The sequence below is a fragment of the Puma concolor genome, chromosome A3, assembly GCF_028749965.1.
Source record: "Puma concolor isolate L17-30 chromosome A3, mPumCon1.1.hap2, whole genome shotgun sequence".
NCBI lineage: Eukaryota > Metazoa > Chordata > Mammalia > Carnivora > Felidae > Puma > Puma concolor.
Window position 1 is genome coordinate 32,570,065 of NC_141669.1, and position 17,666 is coordinate 32,587,730.

Genomic DNA, 17,666 nt, shown 5'->3' on the forward strand with positions numbered 1-17,666 from the left:
TAGTTACCTTTTCAATTGAATATAACTAGATTCCCCTAAATAGCTCTAATCTACTTGGATCCATTCACTTCAACTTTCATAATCACACCAATTCCAAAACACAGCCAATGGTCATTCTTACCTGGACTGTGGCAATGGCTGCCTAACTGTTCTTTCCCCTCCAATCTCCGCTGCAGTAAGGCAGATCTTTTAAAAGTACAAATCTAGGGGCGCCTGGGTGGCGCAGTCGGTTAAGCGTCCGACTTCAGCCAGGTCACGATCTCGCGGTCCGTGAGTTCGAGCCCCGCGTCAGGCTCTGGGCTGATGGCTCGGAGCCTGGAGCCTGTTTCCGATTCTGTGTCTCCCTCTCTCTCTGCCCCTCCCCCGTTCATGCTCTGTCTCTCTCTGTCCCAAAAATAAATAAACGTTGAAAAAAAAAAAATTTAAAAGTACAAATCTAATTTTACTCTTCCACTGAAAACCCTACCATGGCTCCCCATTGTCCTACAGAAAAATCTGACCGCTTCATAAGACGTAAGGGGCCTGTATGATCTAGGGCCACCCTCCTTCTCTGGCTTCTCAGGCCATTCAGGCCTTTCAAATCTTCCCCCTGTTCCTTGGGGCCTCAGAGCCTTTGCAGATTATGTGCCTCTATCTGGCATAATCTTCTCTCCCCATTGCCTCTGACTCCCCAGAGATCAGGTCCTCCTGTTACTGTGCTCTTATCACCCTAATCCTAATCTTCTTTTCTCCTGGGCAGCACGAAATAAAACTGCAATAAAATAATTATCTAAGTGGTTGTTTAATGGTCTTCTTGCCCCCTCCCCAAAATAGATAAACTCCCAGTAAGAATTAGGAACATGTCTATCTTTTTCTGCTACAACCCGTGCTTAGATGCCCAGTACCGTATAGATGACAGGTGTGCACAAAGTTCCTGTATTATCTCACGAGAAAAACTGATGAGACAGGTGATGACGGAAAGCAAATCATCCACAAAAGGAGACGAATGCAGAATCCTGGCTGTCCTGTGAGTTGCCATCCGTGGGCAAAATAAAGTTAAGACGAAACTTTCCAAAGTAAAATTAAGTTTCTCTGTGCATCCTCTGATGTTATGTGAAACAGGAGTTGTACTTCAGTCAGTCACCAGTAAGAAGATACATAAATAAATCAAGACTGCTGCCACATTTGGCGCTATCCCCATCTTGGCAGTCTCTACGAGGCCAAGAGTTGAGCTGGCCACGGAAGGGTGATTTATCTAGGGGGTACCTTTACAACCGGAAAGCTGGACGACTAATGGACTTTGAATTCTAACCCAGTCAAACCAGTACCCTTGCTGAGTATTCGTTAAAAAAAAAAAAAAAAAAAAATCTGAATCTTCTATGTCACTGACAAAAACAAGTTTAATAAGGCACCACAGTCCAATTCAATTTGAAGAAAACAAAGTTGTTTTTCTCCAAAACAGGAAAAAAAATTATACTAACTAGATCTGTTTTACTGACCCAAGTCAATACTTGGAAGATTAAAAGAAAACTGGTATGCGGATGCTAAGAGGCCAGAGGTTGGGGGGCTGTGGGCGGAGGCTGCCCAGGTTCCAAACTACCGCCGGCCCGGTGGGCAGCAGTGCCCGACCCACGGCGGGCAGTCCCGGGTCCGTCTGATGGACACCGGTTTGACATACGCCAAACCCCCGCCGTCTGGTTCGTCGCTCTGACCCTGCCAATGCAGCAAACGGCCAGACCCTCTCCGCGCTGTAACGAGCAGAGCGGCCCGCTCGCGTCCAGCCTTAGCCGGGCACTGCGCGTCCAGGGGAGGGTTCAGGTAAGGGCTCGGAGGTCTCGGGGTGACTCGTTTGGCCCTTTGTTCGCTCCAAGGCAGCAGAGCCCCCCGGGCGCCCGCTCCTCCTCCGCCTCCCCCATTGCTCCCGGGGCGCCCGCGCCTCCCGCGGAGGGACAGCGCGGACGCGGGTGCCCGGGGGGCAGCGGCGGCGCCCCCCGCCCTCCCCGCGACGGGTCCCGACCCCGCGGCCTCGGCGGCGCGCGGCCCCTCGCCTTTACCTTGTAGACGTCGCCGTAGGTGCCGCTGCCGATGCGCTGAATCAGCTCGAAGTCCTCCTGCGGGTTCCGGCGGGACAAATCGAACCCGGGGTTCATGGCGGGCCCCGGGTGCCCCCCGCCTCCCTCCCGGGTAGGGGAGGGGGGGCGCTCAGGGGGCCACACGGAGAGTGGGAGCCGCGGCCGGCCCCCTGCTCCCCCGGCGGTCACAATCGCCCGGCTCCACGCTGCGGCCGCCGCAGCTCCTCTCACGCCGCCGCCGCCGCGGACGACGACCCGGCTAACCGTCCCCGCCCCCGCAGTCCGCCGCCAGCCGAACCCGGGTCACACCCACAAGGAGAGGAGAACGCTCGCAGCCCCTCGCTCGGGGTGCAACTCCAACATGGCTTCCGCCTTCGCCGCTCCTCCCCCTCCCCTTACTCCGGCTCCTCCACCCTCCTCCCCCTTTTCCCGGCTCCGGCCCGACTGCGCAGCCGCGATCCCGGAGGGAGCGCTCGTCGGCCCCGCGCGCGTGCGGCCCCGTGCGCGCTCCTGCTCCGCGCGCCTGCCGGGCGTGGGCGGGCGGCCCGGCCGCACCGGACCCTGGTCCCGCGCAGGACTCTCGCGCTGTCGACCCGCGCGCAACTGCGGCCGAGCCTTGCCGGGAAGGTGTGCCTGTCCCAGGGGCCGCGGGGAGTGGGACGGAAAAAAAGTAGCTCCTTTTCGCTTCTGATTCCCTGAACAGCAAAGTTTGATGTCGCTGTATCACGTCCCAACCTTAAGCAGGTAGTAAAGTTTTAATTTGCAAGACAGCCAGGAGCCCCAGTTTATTTGTAGAAGCACTTGCACGCAGAAGACACAGCCGAGTACCAGAGACCTTCTGAGATTGCGGGGAAAGGGTGGCACTGAGGAAAGCCCCTGAGAAAAGTGAGCCTTGCTAGATTAGATATCCGACACTGAAGCTGGCCTGCCTGGCTGCAAAAGAGGGCAGGCCTGGAGGGCAGCCAGGAGGCGTGTGGAGTGGGTAGGGCGTGGGAAGCTCTGGGGGAAAAACACGCTGAGCGGCTGCTCACCAGCCCGAGTGGAGAGCGTGGGAAGCTGGCAGAGCCCAGAATTAAAACAGTGGTTGACCTTCTTCCCCAGAGACGCCTGGATTATCAAAGACCCGGGCGGGGACAGTGCAAGCTGTGAGCAACCTTGCGAAGGAAAGGTAGTGGAGGGTGGAGTGTGAACAAGACCCATCCTGCGCCTGAAATGTAAACACATGATTGATCCGGAAGCTCTTTAGTGTACCTACCCAAAGTCCCACCCAGAGTGAGACCCAGATGGTGAGCATCGCATCCAGTCTTGTGGACACCGGCTCCACCTGTTAATACCTGTTCAAGAAAGCGTGTGGACATGGAGAGTTAATTTTCTGTTCTCAATAAACCATCCACTAGGCATGTCCAAAAGCTTTAACCAAGTAGGTGAGGGCCACTTTGACAATACTACTTTGCTTCAGAAATGCCTTCCTAATATCCATAGGCACCACACCTTCTAACCACTAGTGCTCCCTAATGCCTGATGACTCCTGAAAAACTAGGTCTTATCAAACCTCTTAAGGATAAAATAAGTGTAATCAAATAATAGTCAAGCCAGTTACAGTTAACTGCCTCATTTTTCTCATTTCAATCCTTTTGCCCACAGGAAGATTGCATATTAAGTTCTCAAAGAAGTTGTTTACTCTGAGTATTGAATAGAAGGTGTTGGAAAATGACCGTCTCTTCACCCATACAAATAGCTTTGTTTTAATTAAAGCATGAGTGACATGTGCACATCACTTAAATTACTCCCACATGAGTGCTTATCATTGGATTTCTTCTAGCTAGATCTTACCTTAAGGCTCTGGTATCTTGAAAATTGAACTCCCGAATATAAATGTTATTCCATTCCTGCTTTTGCCTGTTTAAGGCACTTGCTAGGGACCCAGACTGCAGGCCTTTCTTCAGCTTGTCCACATTTGGAGAATTGTTTGGCCCCTTTAAGCCAAACATAAGAATAATTAGTCCAGGATTCAGATAAGCAGACCTAATAAACTATCCCAAATAGGAATCAGCTCTACTGGCTTTCTCTGCCTTTTTAACAGGGGCGGGGGAGCCAAATTCTCAGCAAGAGAACCTCATAATGGTTTCACTGTTTTGTTTGCTAGGATTATCATCTGTGCAGATAACTTTGCATTTGCATCACTAATAGACTTCTTTCAAAGGGAAAAGACATTTCAGTAGGACTGAAACAGTCTTTAAGGTTTTGTTTGTTCCATTTTTGGCAGGGCCGAGCTAGCTAGTCCTTTTGAAAAGGGATTGATTTTCGTGTAAGGGCCTGATTTGCCATATGGGTTACAGCATAAATAAAAGGGCTTTTGCAATTAACTGCTCACAATGAATAAAATATTTTGTTCTTTGTAATATAGATACATGCAGATGCCAAATCCGATGTCTTTGTTTTTCCTATTCCAATGCTCCTCAACTTTGCTAGAAGTAACACTAATGATCACACTTTCTTTGAATCTGAGAAATAGCTTCCCTTTTCTGTGATTAAAAGCATCCTTAGAAGTCATCTAATCTTTTCAATTTAAGAACTGCTTCTACAGCACCTATCCTGTCTTTACTGCTACCTGAATACCTTCAACAAAAGGAAACTCGCTGCTTCCAAAAGCAACCCGCCTTGTTATGAGACAGTGCTAGTGAATGATCAAAGTAACAATAATAAAAACAATAGTAATATCTAGCATTACCTAGTGCCTATGAGGTGCCAGGAACTGAGCCAAGTATTTTCCATGTATTATCTCATTTAATTCTCAACAACAACTTAATGACATAGGTATTAATGTCATCATTTTTTGAGGTACAGACAGATTAAGCTGGCTCAAGGTGATAGAAAGCTGAAATTTGAACAGGGTAAGACATGAAGGCTCTCAGCCACTAATCTGTACTCTGCTTTACAGTATACTTTTTAAAACTTCTCTTGGGGCACCTGGGGGGCTCAGTCGGTTAAGTGTCTGACTTTGGCTCGGGTCATGATCTCACGGTTTGGTTTGTAAATTTGAGTCCCGCGTTCAGCTCTCCACTGTCAGTGTAGAGCCTGCTTCAGATCCTGTCTCCGTCTCTCTGCCCCTCCCCCACTCCCACTCTCTCTGTCTCCCAAAAATAAATTTTAAAAAATTATCTTATGCTAAGCCCAAATCTGCCTCCCTGTCATGCACTTAGAGTCAATGATTATTAAATTCTAGTGGTACAGAATACAGAGAAGAAAAGCCACAGTGCCTGCCCTCAGGCAGTCTCACATAACTGAGAAGCATAGAAGAGGGGCAGGAATGCAGGCAGGAAGATATAGGAAGGATGCTAAAGGTAAATCCTGAAAAATGTGTTGGAGTTAGCCAAAGAAATAAAGGGGAGATCGTACGCTCCAGGCTGGCCACTTAGCCCTAAGCCCCTTAAAACACTCACCCATGTGAGCATCACACAGTAGGGAGCAGGTAAAGGCTAAAACGGACAGTATATTCAGACCACCCTCCTCTTAGCCCATCCTTCATGGGTGTGTGGCTTAGGGATTCTTTGGTCTCTGTACCAGCTCTCAGTTTTACCCCGAAGACTTCTTGTCTGAACCACCCATCAGATCCACTTCCTTGGCTTACTGACCTCATAATCACCACTCACATTTCAGTAGACCGACAGCTCTGGGAAAGGAACACAAAGCAGGCCTTGGCTCAAAAAGACGACAACCAGGCCATCCACCAGAGGAGGAGAATCAGATGGAGACATATATAACACAATGACAGAGAATTCCAGGATGTCATGCAGCCTAGCCTAGCAGAGCTCTGAGTCAGGCTACCTGGATTCCTAGCTTTGTCCCTTCACTGAATGACCTTAAGGAGGTTATTTCAAAATGGGGCTCTTATGGAGTCAAAACGAAACAAAAGTCAGCAGTGCCTTACCACAGTAAGCCCACAGAGTATTAATTGCTACTATTTTGGATAGATTTTAGAATTTAAAAAAATTTTTTTTGGTATAAGTGTAACTTTATTATTTTTTACGATGTTATATTAGTTTCAGGTGTACAATATAGTGATTCAACAATTCCATACATTACTTGATGCTCATTACAAGTGCACTCAGACCCGTCACCTATTTAACCCAACCTCCCACTCCCCTCACCCCATTTTAGAATGCTTTAAAGGGTGACAAGTCATGGGGATAGGAATGGAGATATTATTTAGGAAAACAAATGCAATAACATATACAGGAGAACCTGAATGGAGGCCAGGGATGCTGAAGACAGAAGACAAAGAACATAAAGATCATTGGACTGTGGAATTAAAGGTCCGTGGGGTGACGAAACAGGTAGACAATGGGTGACAAATAGGCTTAAACAACTGAGAAGGTCCCAAGAGGGTGATAGCATTTGCCATAACAGAGGTATGAGGGTTATTTGGGGGAGGGTTTTAACGTTAGGTCGAAGTAAATGATTCTGTTTCTTACCTGGTAAGATTGAGATGCTCAACTGTAAATGTAAAATTAGTGACGAAAAATAGAGTTGAGGGGTGCCTAGGTGGCTCAGTTGGTTAAGGTTCTAACTGTTGATTTCAGCTCAGGTCATGATCTCACAGTTTGTGAGGTGGGGTCCCTGCATTGGGCTCTGCTCTGACAACATGGAGCCTGCTTGGGATTCTCTCTCTCCCCCTCTCTCTGCCCCTCCCCTGCTCGGTCTCACTCTCTCTCTCTCTCAAAATATATAAACATAAAAAAAAACATAGAGTTGAAACTTAGAAAAGGTGTCACGGCTAATTTTTAAATTTTAAGAGTCATAGTTTAGAAATATTTATTATCTATTACATGCCAAACACTATGTTAGATTCTGAATGTGAAATAGGGCCTGAATTCAAATGGTCCCTGAATTCAAGTTGAGGCTACAAATTCTCAGATAATTCCTTTACAATGAGATAAGTACTAGGGTGCAGGGAAGCAAAGTTAGAAGGAGATATTTATTAGGTGTTCCTTGGGCTAATAATTTGGCTCTTTTTCAAGCCAATATATGTTTTAAAATTTTCTTTAAACAGGGACACCTGGGTGGCTCAGTCAGTTAAGCCTCTGACTTTGGCTCAGGTCATGATCTTATCGTTCAAGAGTTGAGCCCCGCATCAGGCTTTCTGCTGTCAGCACAGAGCCTTCTTGGAATTCTCTGTCTCTCTCTGCCCCTCCCCTGCTCTCTCGTGTGCATGCTGTCTCTCACTCTCTCTCAAAAACAAATGTATTTTTAAATGGTATACTCTACATTTATTTACAGGTAAGGTAGAGCTCTGCATGGGGAGTAGGTGGAGATGGAAGTCCTCAGGTGTCAACTTTCAACTCCCACTCTGATGTTCTGAGCAATTCAGTTCTGCTCCCAGATTTGCATATGTCCCAGTACAGTGTTTCTCAATGGAGGTTTTATTAGCATTTTGGGTAGGACAATTCTTCCTTGTGTGGGACTGTCCTCTATTTTAATACTGCTCCCAGCCACACTGGCATCAACAACAAAAATAGCCACACATATTTCTGAATGTCTAGGGTTGGGCTGGGGTGGAGGATGGGGGGGGGGGGGACATGGTGACTGGATTGAGAATGTTTGCTTATCATGTCCTTGGGAGAACTGTCACCCACATCAAACTGTTATTGTAGTATTCCTTTCTATCTCATATAGTATATTTCCTGAGAGAAGTTCTGGTATGTAAAATATTGTCCCTCCGATTTCCAATACTTAGCACCCAAGTGGTATTTCACTGCCGTCTGTAGATTCACAACCAAGATTTCACCTGCCCTTTATCACACAGTTTCTGGGATCACATAGGAGGGCACCGAATCTAGTCTTTGCAGGTTATGGAAGTCTTCACAGAGGAAGGACCCTCCAGACTGAGACTTAAAAGACAAGTAGAGAATTAGCCAGGCAAGAAGGTATACTCCATATCAAGGGTAGAGAGATTACATTTGAAGAAACTAAAGTAGTTCCCTTTAAGGAGAATGACAAACGAGGCTAGAAGGTAAGCAGGGACCAGTCCATTAAGAAGCATGTAAGTTGTGTTGAATAATTCACATTTCTTCCTGAGAGCAAAAGGGAGCTGTTGGTGGGTTTTCAGCACTGAAGTAACATGGTCTAATTTGCTCCTTAGAAATAGTCCACCAGCTGCAGGTGGCGAATGAATTGAAGGCAGGTGGCAAGACTGGAGATGAGCTGGGAGAATAGGAGACCATTATAGCAGTCCAGGTGGGAGAAAATGATGGTCTGAATGAACATATGGACTCAGCATCAACATTGGGTGATGTCTTTGAAATTGTGGGTTGAGATGAATTCTCATAGGGAAAATAAGTAGAATAGGTAGGCAGAAAACAGGTTCCTAGAAAACCCCAACATTTAGACTGAGCAAAGGCAGAGGATCTAGCAAAGGAGGCTAGGAAGGTGGAATCCATTATGTGGAAATGGAATGGTATGGTAGCCACAGGTGTGTACCACTTAGGAGTCCCTTCAAGGAAGCACCTGCTGTAGGAGTGTGACTCGCTGACAGCCTCCAGCTACCATGCCTTTGGGATCCATCACAGAACTCATGCAGAGGTCTCGGTCTCCCCAGATGCTCCCAACAAATGACTGAGCACAGCCGGCCATTCCTGCCCATGGAATTTCCTCTAGTGGGCAGCTTTGCTCTGGGGCACCCCGTGAGCCTACTGAGCCAGTTACAGACCATCCCTGCAGACTGAGGCTCTTCCTACCCAGTCCTTCTTCCTTCTTTCTCTCCTTTCACAGGTATGAAGCCATGCATTGCAGTCTGAGAGTCTTCCCTCCTACTCCTGCTCCCTTCCCTCTTTATCCTTCACAGGTGCATCTTACACTTCTAATTCAATTTTACCATCTGCTGAACTAGTACAATTGATATCAATGAAGTGAAGGAGGGAATTTTAAGAGAGTGATCAAGCTTGTGATAAATGCCAGAAAGAGACTGACAAGGAGGGAGACAGAAAAGTGTCACCAGATCTGTCACTATGGAGGTCAGTGTCAGTCTATTGAAGTCCATAGTCCCTGTTCTGCTATTGTGTCTCCTCTTAGTGTTATTCTCCCAGATCCCCTTCAATTTGGTCATACATTATAGTCTTCATACATCGCATCCAGACACCCTCATTATGGACACATTTAATTTGTTAATATCTTTTTTTTTCACTTTATTTTTTAAGTAAGTATTTTTTAAATGTGTATTTATTTTCAGAGAGCGCACGTGCACATGAGCACCATCTGGGGAGGGGCAAAGAGAGAGAGAGAGGGAAGGAGAGAGAGAATCCCAAGCAGGCTCCATGCTCAGTACAGAGTCCCACAGGGAGCCTGATCCCATAACCCTGGGATCATGACCTGAGCTAAAACCAAGAGTCAGACGCTCAACTGACTGAGCCCCTCAGGTGCCCTGTGAATATCTTTGTAAATTCTGGCACCAGGAGGTGAGTTCAGTATTCCACAGGGAGTCTGATCAATGTTGACGATAGGAAGATTATAACTACCTGTTATCTGAACACTATATTTTAGCCTAAACTTTGATTCAGTTTTTTGTTTTTGTTTTTGTTTTGTTTTTTTTTTTTTTATAGCCATGACAAACTCAGGGCTGCTGTACTGCTCAACACCAAGGGATGCCATTCAGATTATATAATCCTCAAGTCCAACCTGGCCCTTGGGTCCTGTTTTTAAAAATCTCCTTAGGGCGCCTGGGTGGCTCAGTCAGTTGAGCGTCCGACTTCCACTCAGGTCATGATCTCACGGTGTGTGGGTTCGAGCCCCGCGTCCGGCTCTGTGCTGACTGCTCAGAGCCCAGAGCCTGTTTCAGAGTCTGTGTCTCCCTCTCTCTCTGACCCTCCCCCGTTCATGCTCTGTCTCTCTCTGTCTCAAAAATAAATAAACGTTAAAAAAAAAATTTTTTTTTTAATCTCCAAAATCCACATTTGCTCCCCTCTTAATCATATCATCAGAAGCGTTCTTGAAACCTCATTGCCATAAAATTCTGGGGACAAGAAACCTGGTCTTGTGCATCCTACTATAAATTTCCTGTCTTGCCAAGAGTTCATCAGACCAGATACCATTTTCTCATCACCAAGCACATATAACAACACCAACAACGAAACAAGGCACAGAGTACCTCTACCCAATATTGCTACCAGGTGAGGTCTTGAAAAGACAAACAAATTAGACAAGATCCTAGAGCCTTGTTTGGATAGACAAGAACTTCCTATCTTCTTGAGAAGCCAGGAGTTTGAGGGGGTGCTGTTTGGCCAGCACCGTAGTTAATATCTTTTTAACTCAACTAATCCTTGAGGGGTACAGGCTATGTGAAAAATAGATAACGAAGTATCAAGGGACTACAAGAAAGTACAGGTCAGATACAGGCTGGGTAAGAGACTAAGAGATGCTAAGATAATCTTATTGATGAAACTCCTGGTTATATTAACCTTTTATCCCATGGTAGATTACAGCATAGTGTTTCCCAGTTCCTTTTTACATAATATCTAGCCTACAGTTCCCCTTAGATACTCCCAGTTAAAGGGCATTGCCCTGACCCTTAGTTCCCAAATATAGAGTGAGGCCACTATGGGGCCAGATCGAGTTGGTCCAGAACAAATGTGGTGATATACACTTTTTCCAGAGTAGGTTATTGCCCAGAGCATTATCATGCTGGCCTTTTTTTAAAACAAGCTTTATTCTAAGGGCACCTGGGTGGCTCAGTTGGCTAAGCATCTGACTCTTGACTCTTGGTTTTGGCTCAAGTCATGATCTCACGGTTCGTGAGTTCAAGCTTCGCGTAGGGCTCTGCACTGAAGTGAGGAGCCTGCTTGGGATTCTCTCTCTCCCTCTTTCTCTGCCCCTCCCTTACGCTCTCTCTCTTTCTCAAAAGAAATAAGGAAGAAGAAGAAGAAGAAGAAGAAGAAGAAGAAGAAGAAGAAGAAGAAGAACTTTATTCTAGTAATTCTTACTCTTAGGAGGACTCCAACCCCCACTCCCAACAAAACCTGTGGTAAAGCTATCTGCTTACAGATCTAGAAAGTTCATCTCTTTGGGAAAAAAAAATTCACTAATTTGGTTTAAACCTGGTATGGAGGTTTTCTTGATCAAAACACACCAAAAAAATAGCAATAAAAGCTAAGTTAAATAATTCAAATAAAGTGCCAGGAGTTTTCCATTATTCCTACCCCTGCTCACAGTTCAAGCTGATGTGAAGATAACCCATTTCTCAGATTGACCCAGATCTCTGCCTAGGACATGGATCCATTTGCTGGGTCTGAGCTCATAGCAAAGCCCATCTGGATGGATCAAGGCATATTTCTTCTTGGTATGGGAGCCAAACTTCCTGCCTGGAATCTGATCATCTTGGTTACTTAAAGATACTTTTAAAAATATATATGTTTAGGAGTGCATGGGTGGCTCAGTCGGTTAAGCATCTGACTCTTGACTTTGGCTCGGGTCACAGTGATCTCATGGTTCACAAGTTCAAGCCCCGTGTCAGGCTCTGCACTGAGCATGGAGTCTGCTTGAGATTCTCTCTCTTTCTTTCTGCCCCTCTTCCCCACTCTCTCTCTCTCTAAAATAAAAAAATAAAATATGTATATATGTTTAAATCAAGACTCAGTTATGAACTTCCCCAGCTAAGCATCTGATACCATCAGAATGGTTTAAACCTGTGTTGACGGAATAACAAAAGGAAGGAAACTCATGAAAATTTCCCTGATGCTCTGTATTTTATTTACAAATAGCTGACCCCTCTGTGAAATTTGTGAATAGCCTTTTACAAGCATAAATGTGGCACCACGTATAGGCAGTCTTTCTCTATCTCAACCTCGAAACTGTTAACTGGGCATCAATATCTGAAAATGTTTACATGAATTTTAATGCTGAAAAGTATAATACTCTTAAGTTGCTGATACTGGTATTTAGGGTTTACCTCTCACCTAACTCTCAGGTCATTCCAAATAAACCCAAAACACCATGTCTGCAAATCTGAATGCAGTCTGTTTCTGCTATGTGGTGCAAGTCTCTTAATTAGTCTGTCTGGCCCCATTTTGTTCTTCTTCTGATAATACTACACCTGGGCAATAAACATAATTTCTTAAAATGCCAAAAATGGAAATATGGAAGTCCTGCGGGGAAGCTAAATTTGGAATGAATGTGAGTTCACTTTTAAGTATGTTGAGTTTGAGGGGATGAAAGGGCATTAAGGAGGAGACATTACAAGGACAGTGACAGATTTAGGAAGTGCAAGAGGGAATTAGATCGTGATGTGTAAATGTGAGTCATATAAGTAAAGATGGTAGGATCAATCATGAGATCTCTAAGTGAAAGTTTGAGAGTATAGAGCAGTGGTGAGCAATCTTTCTTTGTTTCTTTCATTCAGGAAAGGACCACTTAAACGAAGCAGAAAGTGTTTACAAATCTTGTTGTTGAAACATTCAAAGTGAAAATAATGTTACTGGCTTCCATAACAAGACCTTATGCTCTGGGATGATTTATTGAGATATGAATATCTATTCTTCTCCCAGGCAGTGTTTTCTAGCTTGCCCTAGCTTGATGTATTTGTGATGTGTAACCTAAGGTAAAAAGAATGTAGACCTGAGTGGGGAAATGAGAAGAGAAGGGGAATAATTTAGCTAGAAAGGAGTTAAGTCAACCTTCAAAGTGTTGGAAGAAAGGGAGAAGGGAGGTAACCAAAAGCCCAATCAACTAGGTCCTAGAGAAAGAGTTTGGGGATTTAGAGAGAGAGAGAATAGAATGGAACCCAAGCGTGTCTCTGTAACCACAAATGGGTTCTCTGATGTTCTTTGAGATCTGTAAATACAGTTGGAATACCTTTTAAAAATTGCCGTGTATCTTTATATGTGATACTGAGCAGAGTCTAGGCATATGGGACCCCAGGACTTATTAGAGTTCCAAGAAGAATGCCAACGAGAAATTTGGCAATGGTTTTGAACTGCTAAAATGTTAACTGATCATACTAAGAAGTCATGACACAGAAACAGCTTTCAAATCTTTTCTAACTTAATTTGCATTGCTTTTTAGAGTTTAAAAATGTTTTCACTTTTATATCTTCTTTTATCTTTGGGTGATCCCTTAAATTATCATCATCTGTAATTTACAGATGGGGAAATTGAAGCTTCGAGAAGTGAAAACCAGAAAGAGATCAGGCTTAATGATTAGTTCCACTCAATTGAATACCTACTGAGCCTTGCTTACTGAGATTCAGGTTGTGCTACATCGTGGGGACACAACAATGATTAAAATGTGCATGCAATCCTCAGCCACCATACCATTCTTTCTTGACTCTTCCCCAGTTCTAAGAAGACTCATATCTCCTGTAAGCCTGGGCCAGGCTGGTTCATAAGGAGATTCAACTCTGAGCATCATCGACACAGACAGCCCATTTACAGGAAGAATCGGTTCTAGGGTACTCTGGCAGTTCCATGCCTGTGATGTAGTCATCAAAATTGCAAAAATAAGGAAGATATGGGAACTCTTACACACCACTGAGTGGAAAATAAATTGGTACAATTACATTAGAAGGCAATCTAGCAACATCTATTAAAACGAAAGATGCCCTTATCTTACAATCCAGCAATTCCATTTCTCTCTCTATATTTGCAAGAAACTCTCCCATCAACGCATAAGGAGTCATGTAAATGAATATTCATTGAAGCATCATGTATAACAGGAAAATAATTGGAGACAATCTAAATGTTCATCATCCTGAGAATGGTTAAGTAAATTGTTGTATGACCACACAGTGAAATACCATACCATAGTTAAAATAAATGAACTAGAACTGGAGCTATAATATGCATCAATCTCAAAAAATAGAATATCTAGTGAAAACAAAAAAGTGGCAGGAGACCCATAAGGCTTGCTACCATTTACATTAACTTCAGACCCATGGAACAATAGTACATATTTCCATGTGTGATAAACATTTTAAAATACTCTTAGTGATAGTAACTCCAAATTTAGGATAGTTGTTACCTCTGCTGAAAAAGAAGGATAATGATAGAGTACGCAGAAGACTTTAGCCAAATCTGTATTTCCCCCAAAGTGGATTGGAAAAAAAATATGGCAAAAAGTAAATGTTTGACAAAAACTAGTGGGAAAGATGAGTTTGTGATATTATTTTCTATATCATATATACTTGAAATATTTCATTTAAAAATATAAATGTTCTTTTAATGGTGGAATTACAGGATTTTTCTCTTTGTGCAGAAATTTCTTTCCTTTTTCCTTTTTCCATGTTAAAATTCCATCCATACTTTGGTATTTAATTCAAGTCTCACTACCTTATTGAGAATTTCTATGACAATCTTGTCAGTCCATACTATGCTCTCCCTTTTCTAAACCACAATAGGTCTATAAAGTTCTCTTGTATTCTATGATGATTTTATCAAAATGACTTTTGTTCTCAGTATGTTGAAGCCACATTTTAGGTACTGAGAAGGGGTAGGAAAAAAAAATAAAGTTCTCGTGTATACAATGTTTGTATGACCAGAATTCTTTCATGTTGTTTAAATATATATTGCATTGCAGTAATATTTGGCTTTATTGTACACAAACCTTGTTTCTCCAATTATATTGTAAGAACCTTAAGAGCAGAGATAATGTCTTGAACTTTTAAAATCCTTCCCCAGTGCCCAGCAGAGTCTAACCAGACATTTATTAAAAGAAAAGTGGCGTATAAACCAATAATTATTACTCTTGCTACAAAGCCTTTATCTAGAAAGTTGAAAATACTAGTTGGAGCTACATTTGCTTTTATTTTCCCAGAGAGAGAATAGTAATGAGCTGTGAAATGACCAAAACTCAGGCAGCAGAAGGGAAAAAAAGAAATAGCGGGTTTGTATATTACACATTCTGGATAATCAGTTCTTGAACGATTAAGTGTGGAAAATCTCTTATGAGTAAAAGCAGATTTTAAAATTTTATTTTATGACTATGGACTTGTTTCATAGATCATTTCCAGTTTTCAGCTGATCCTAGGCCAAACTTACAAATTATTTTGGAAAAACATTTCCTCTTATAATATGCTGCATAGCCACACACAAATATACATTGTTATCAATCTGCCTTCATTCTGGTATTTATTTCTCCTCAGAACCGAAAGTTGGGTATTGAAGAATGAGATCAATTTAAGCATCAGTATGGTTACTTTTAGCTTTGCAGTAGCTGCTAGGCCAAAACTACTGCCACTTTCGTGCCTGAACAGTTTCCCAAGGAAACTTTTGTAATATTGTATGAAACCAGGCCACTATCTCGTGGTTCTTTGGCCTAAGTACTATAACACTCAAAACACAGTTCTCTAAATTAAAACTTACCTCCATCTGTATTTATGACTGCATTTTTTAACTCTACAGTGTGCCTCAGGGACTTATATCTCTAATTACCCTCCTCTATTTCTATGTCATTTGTGTCCTAATGAACATAACTAAGGGCACGAAAATTTCATGCAATTTGGTAAAAGATCATATATTCCCTCATTTTCACTCATTTTTAAAATGTTAGTGTTGAAGCAAAACCCTGAAGTAAAGTGACCAGAATTTTCCTATAGTAATGAGGAGCTTTATCATTGGTCTCTGCAATTCTTCCTTTCCCTAAGTAAAGTCAGAAAAATGCTATTATAAAAATTAAATATATATATATATATATATATATATATATATATATATACACACACACACACACACATAGAGAGAGAGAAAGAGAGAGAGTAGATTGGGTCCTAAAATTTCCCTAAAGGATAAGTGTTTGTAACTTAGAATTAATTTCCCCATGAAAATATTGTGATTATGGTTAGATTTACAACCCAATGTATTAGTAGGTATGAGAGGATAGTAGATTAATAAACTGTATCTTGTTTTCTTATCTATAAGTTTATCATAGTAAAAAGAGAAGTATTTTTCCCTTCTCTTCTCTAGAGAGAGGGTTAAGATGGTGATTTTCTAAAGCCTCAGGGAGGCAGAAAACATAACTCTCTGGCAGGGGAAGGGGGTTCTAAGAAAAGGGGAGTGGCTTCACTTCAGGAGAATTTGGATCTGTTGAATCCCGAAGGACAGAGAATCAGACAGGGGTCAGTTTCCATAAATGGTAAGGACCTATGTCTACTCCTAGATAGCATATCAGGATAGTATACACCTCTGACGAGGATGCCAGGAAGGCTATATTGCCTCAGACACAGTAAAAGTATTAATTTATGCTAAACTGAAACAACAAGGGTACATATTATAAACTCTAGAGTTACTGTTAATAGAATAGTAAAATTATGTATAAACAATATAATGTATAAATAGAAGAAAGATGGCATAATAATTTTTATAAGTAGTCAACTAAATCAAAGGAAGGCAAGAAAGAAGAAGGACCAAGTAACAAATAGGATAAATAGAAAACAAAATAGTAGGGTGTTAGCTATGAATCCAAATATATCCTTAATTACCCTAAATATAAATGGTATAATATTCCATTAAAAAGCAGAGATTTCCAAACTGGTTTTAAATATAAAGATTTAATAATATAATATTATGATAAGTATATATATGCTGTTTACAAAAGATATAAAAGTTACAATCTAAAATTATACCACAGAAGTACCAGAGGGTGTGCTATGCCCCTTCAGACCAGCTGCTACCATTAGATTTCCAAGGTCATAGTCCCAGTTTGGAGCAGCATCCATCTGTAAGGGGGATGGAGGGTGCTGGGCTCTGGTCTGCTCATAGGGAGAGGTCAGGGACAGGGTCAGTATGGTGGGCATAAGTATATCTTCCCAAGTTCTCTTACAGTCCCTGCTGGGGCTCCCTGACTTATTTTGGTTGGTTCCTCGTGCTACTTCTTTTATAAAATACACTTTGTAGAACTGATTATATTATCTTGTTTACTTCGTGTGAGTTTGTACCTTTTTGTCTCCATCTTCCAAAACAGGTATGTTGGGGAAAAAAGTAATCTAGTAAAATCCCAGACAGAGAAAAATAAACAAATAAGTAAAATAATTACCACAAAAAAATTAAAGGTGAAACAAAGACATTTTATGCAAACACTAACCCAAAGTAAGCTGGTACAGCTATACAATAATATATAAAGTAGACTCTAGGGAAAAAAGCATTATTAGAAATAAAGTGTGATATTTCACGATAATAATATTAACCTATCAGGAAGATATAACAATTCTAATTTTGTACACAACCGACAACACACTACAAAATATATACAGCAAAAGTATTGCTGAAACTGCATGGAATAATAGACGAATCTATAATCACGGTAGGAGCCTTTAATACATCTCTCAGTGTTGGAAAGAATGAGAAAAAATTAGTGAGGGTACACAACATTTAAATATGACTAACAAAATTGACACAGTTGATGCATACGGAATATTTTAGGCAACAACCGCAGGATTTATTTTTGTTTCACGTGAGCATTGAATAGTTACTAAAAGTGACAATTCTTGGGCCATGAAGAAAGCCCCTCACAATATTTCAAAAGAAATCATGCAGAGTATGTTCTCTGAGCAGAGGGGGATTAAGTTAGCAGTCAACAATTTTTTAAAAACAACAAAATTCCCAAACACATAGAAATTAGGCAACATATTACTTT

General features: G+C 42.5%; 1 protein-coding gene, 1 long non-coding RNA gene and 1 other non-coding gene across 5 annotated transcripts in view; 2 read left to right on the plus strand and 1 right to left on the minus strand.

The window, feature by feature from the left end:
• MAP4K3 (mitogen-activated protein kinase kinase kinase kinase 3) overlaps positions 1 to 2,446 on the minus strand; it is a 206,459-nt gene extending 204,013 nt beyond the window's left edge. Inside the window, exon 1 of one of the 3 annotated variants that reach the window (XR_015249002.1) lies at positions 2,034 to 2,446. Coding sequence is in view for 2 of the 3 variants with exons in the window: in XM_086700431.1 (XP_086556557.1) it covers positions 2,034 to 2,129 (96 nt within the window). In the remaining variant the exon portion in view is untranslated. The remainder of the gene's footprint in view (positions 1 to 2,033) is intronic. The other 2 variants (XM_086700431.1, XM_086700432.1) reach the window with 2 other exon arrangements.
• The window catches only part of LOC147582346 (uncharacterized), a 34,562-nt gene continuing 18,554 nt past the window's right edge, over positions 1,659 to 17,666 (plus strand). Inside the window, exon 1 of the long non-coding RNA XR_015249003.1 lies at positions 1,659 to 1,797. This is a non-coding gene — a long non-coding RNA (uncharacterized LOC147582346). The remainder of the gene's footprint in view (positions 1,798 to 17,666) is intronic.
• Positions 14,453 to 14,524, plus strand: LOC112864431 (small nucleolar RNA SNORD59). Its single transcript, XR_003223973.1, has one exon. It is a non-coding gene; the product is annotated as a small nucleolar RNA SNORD59 (small nucleolar RNA).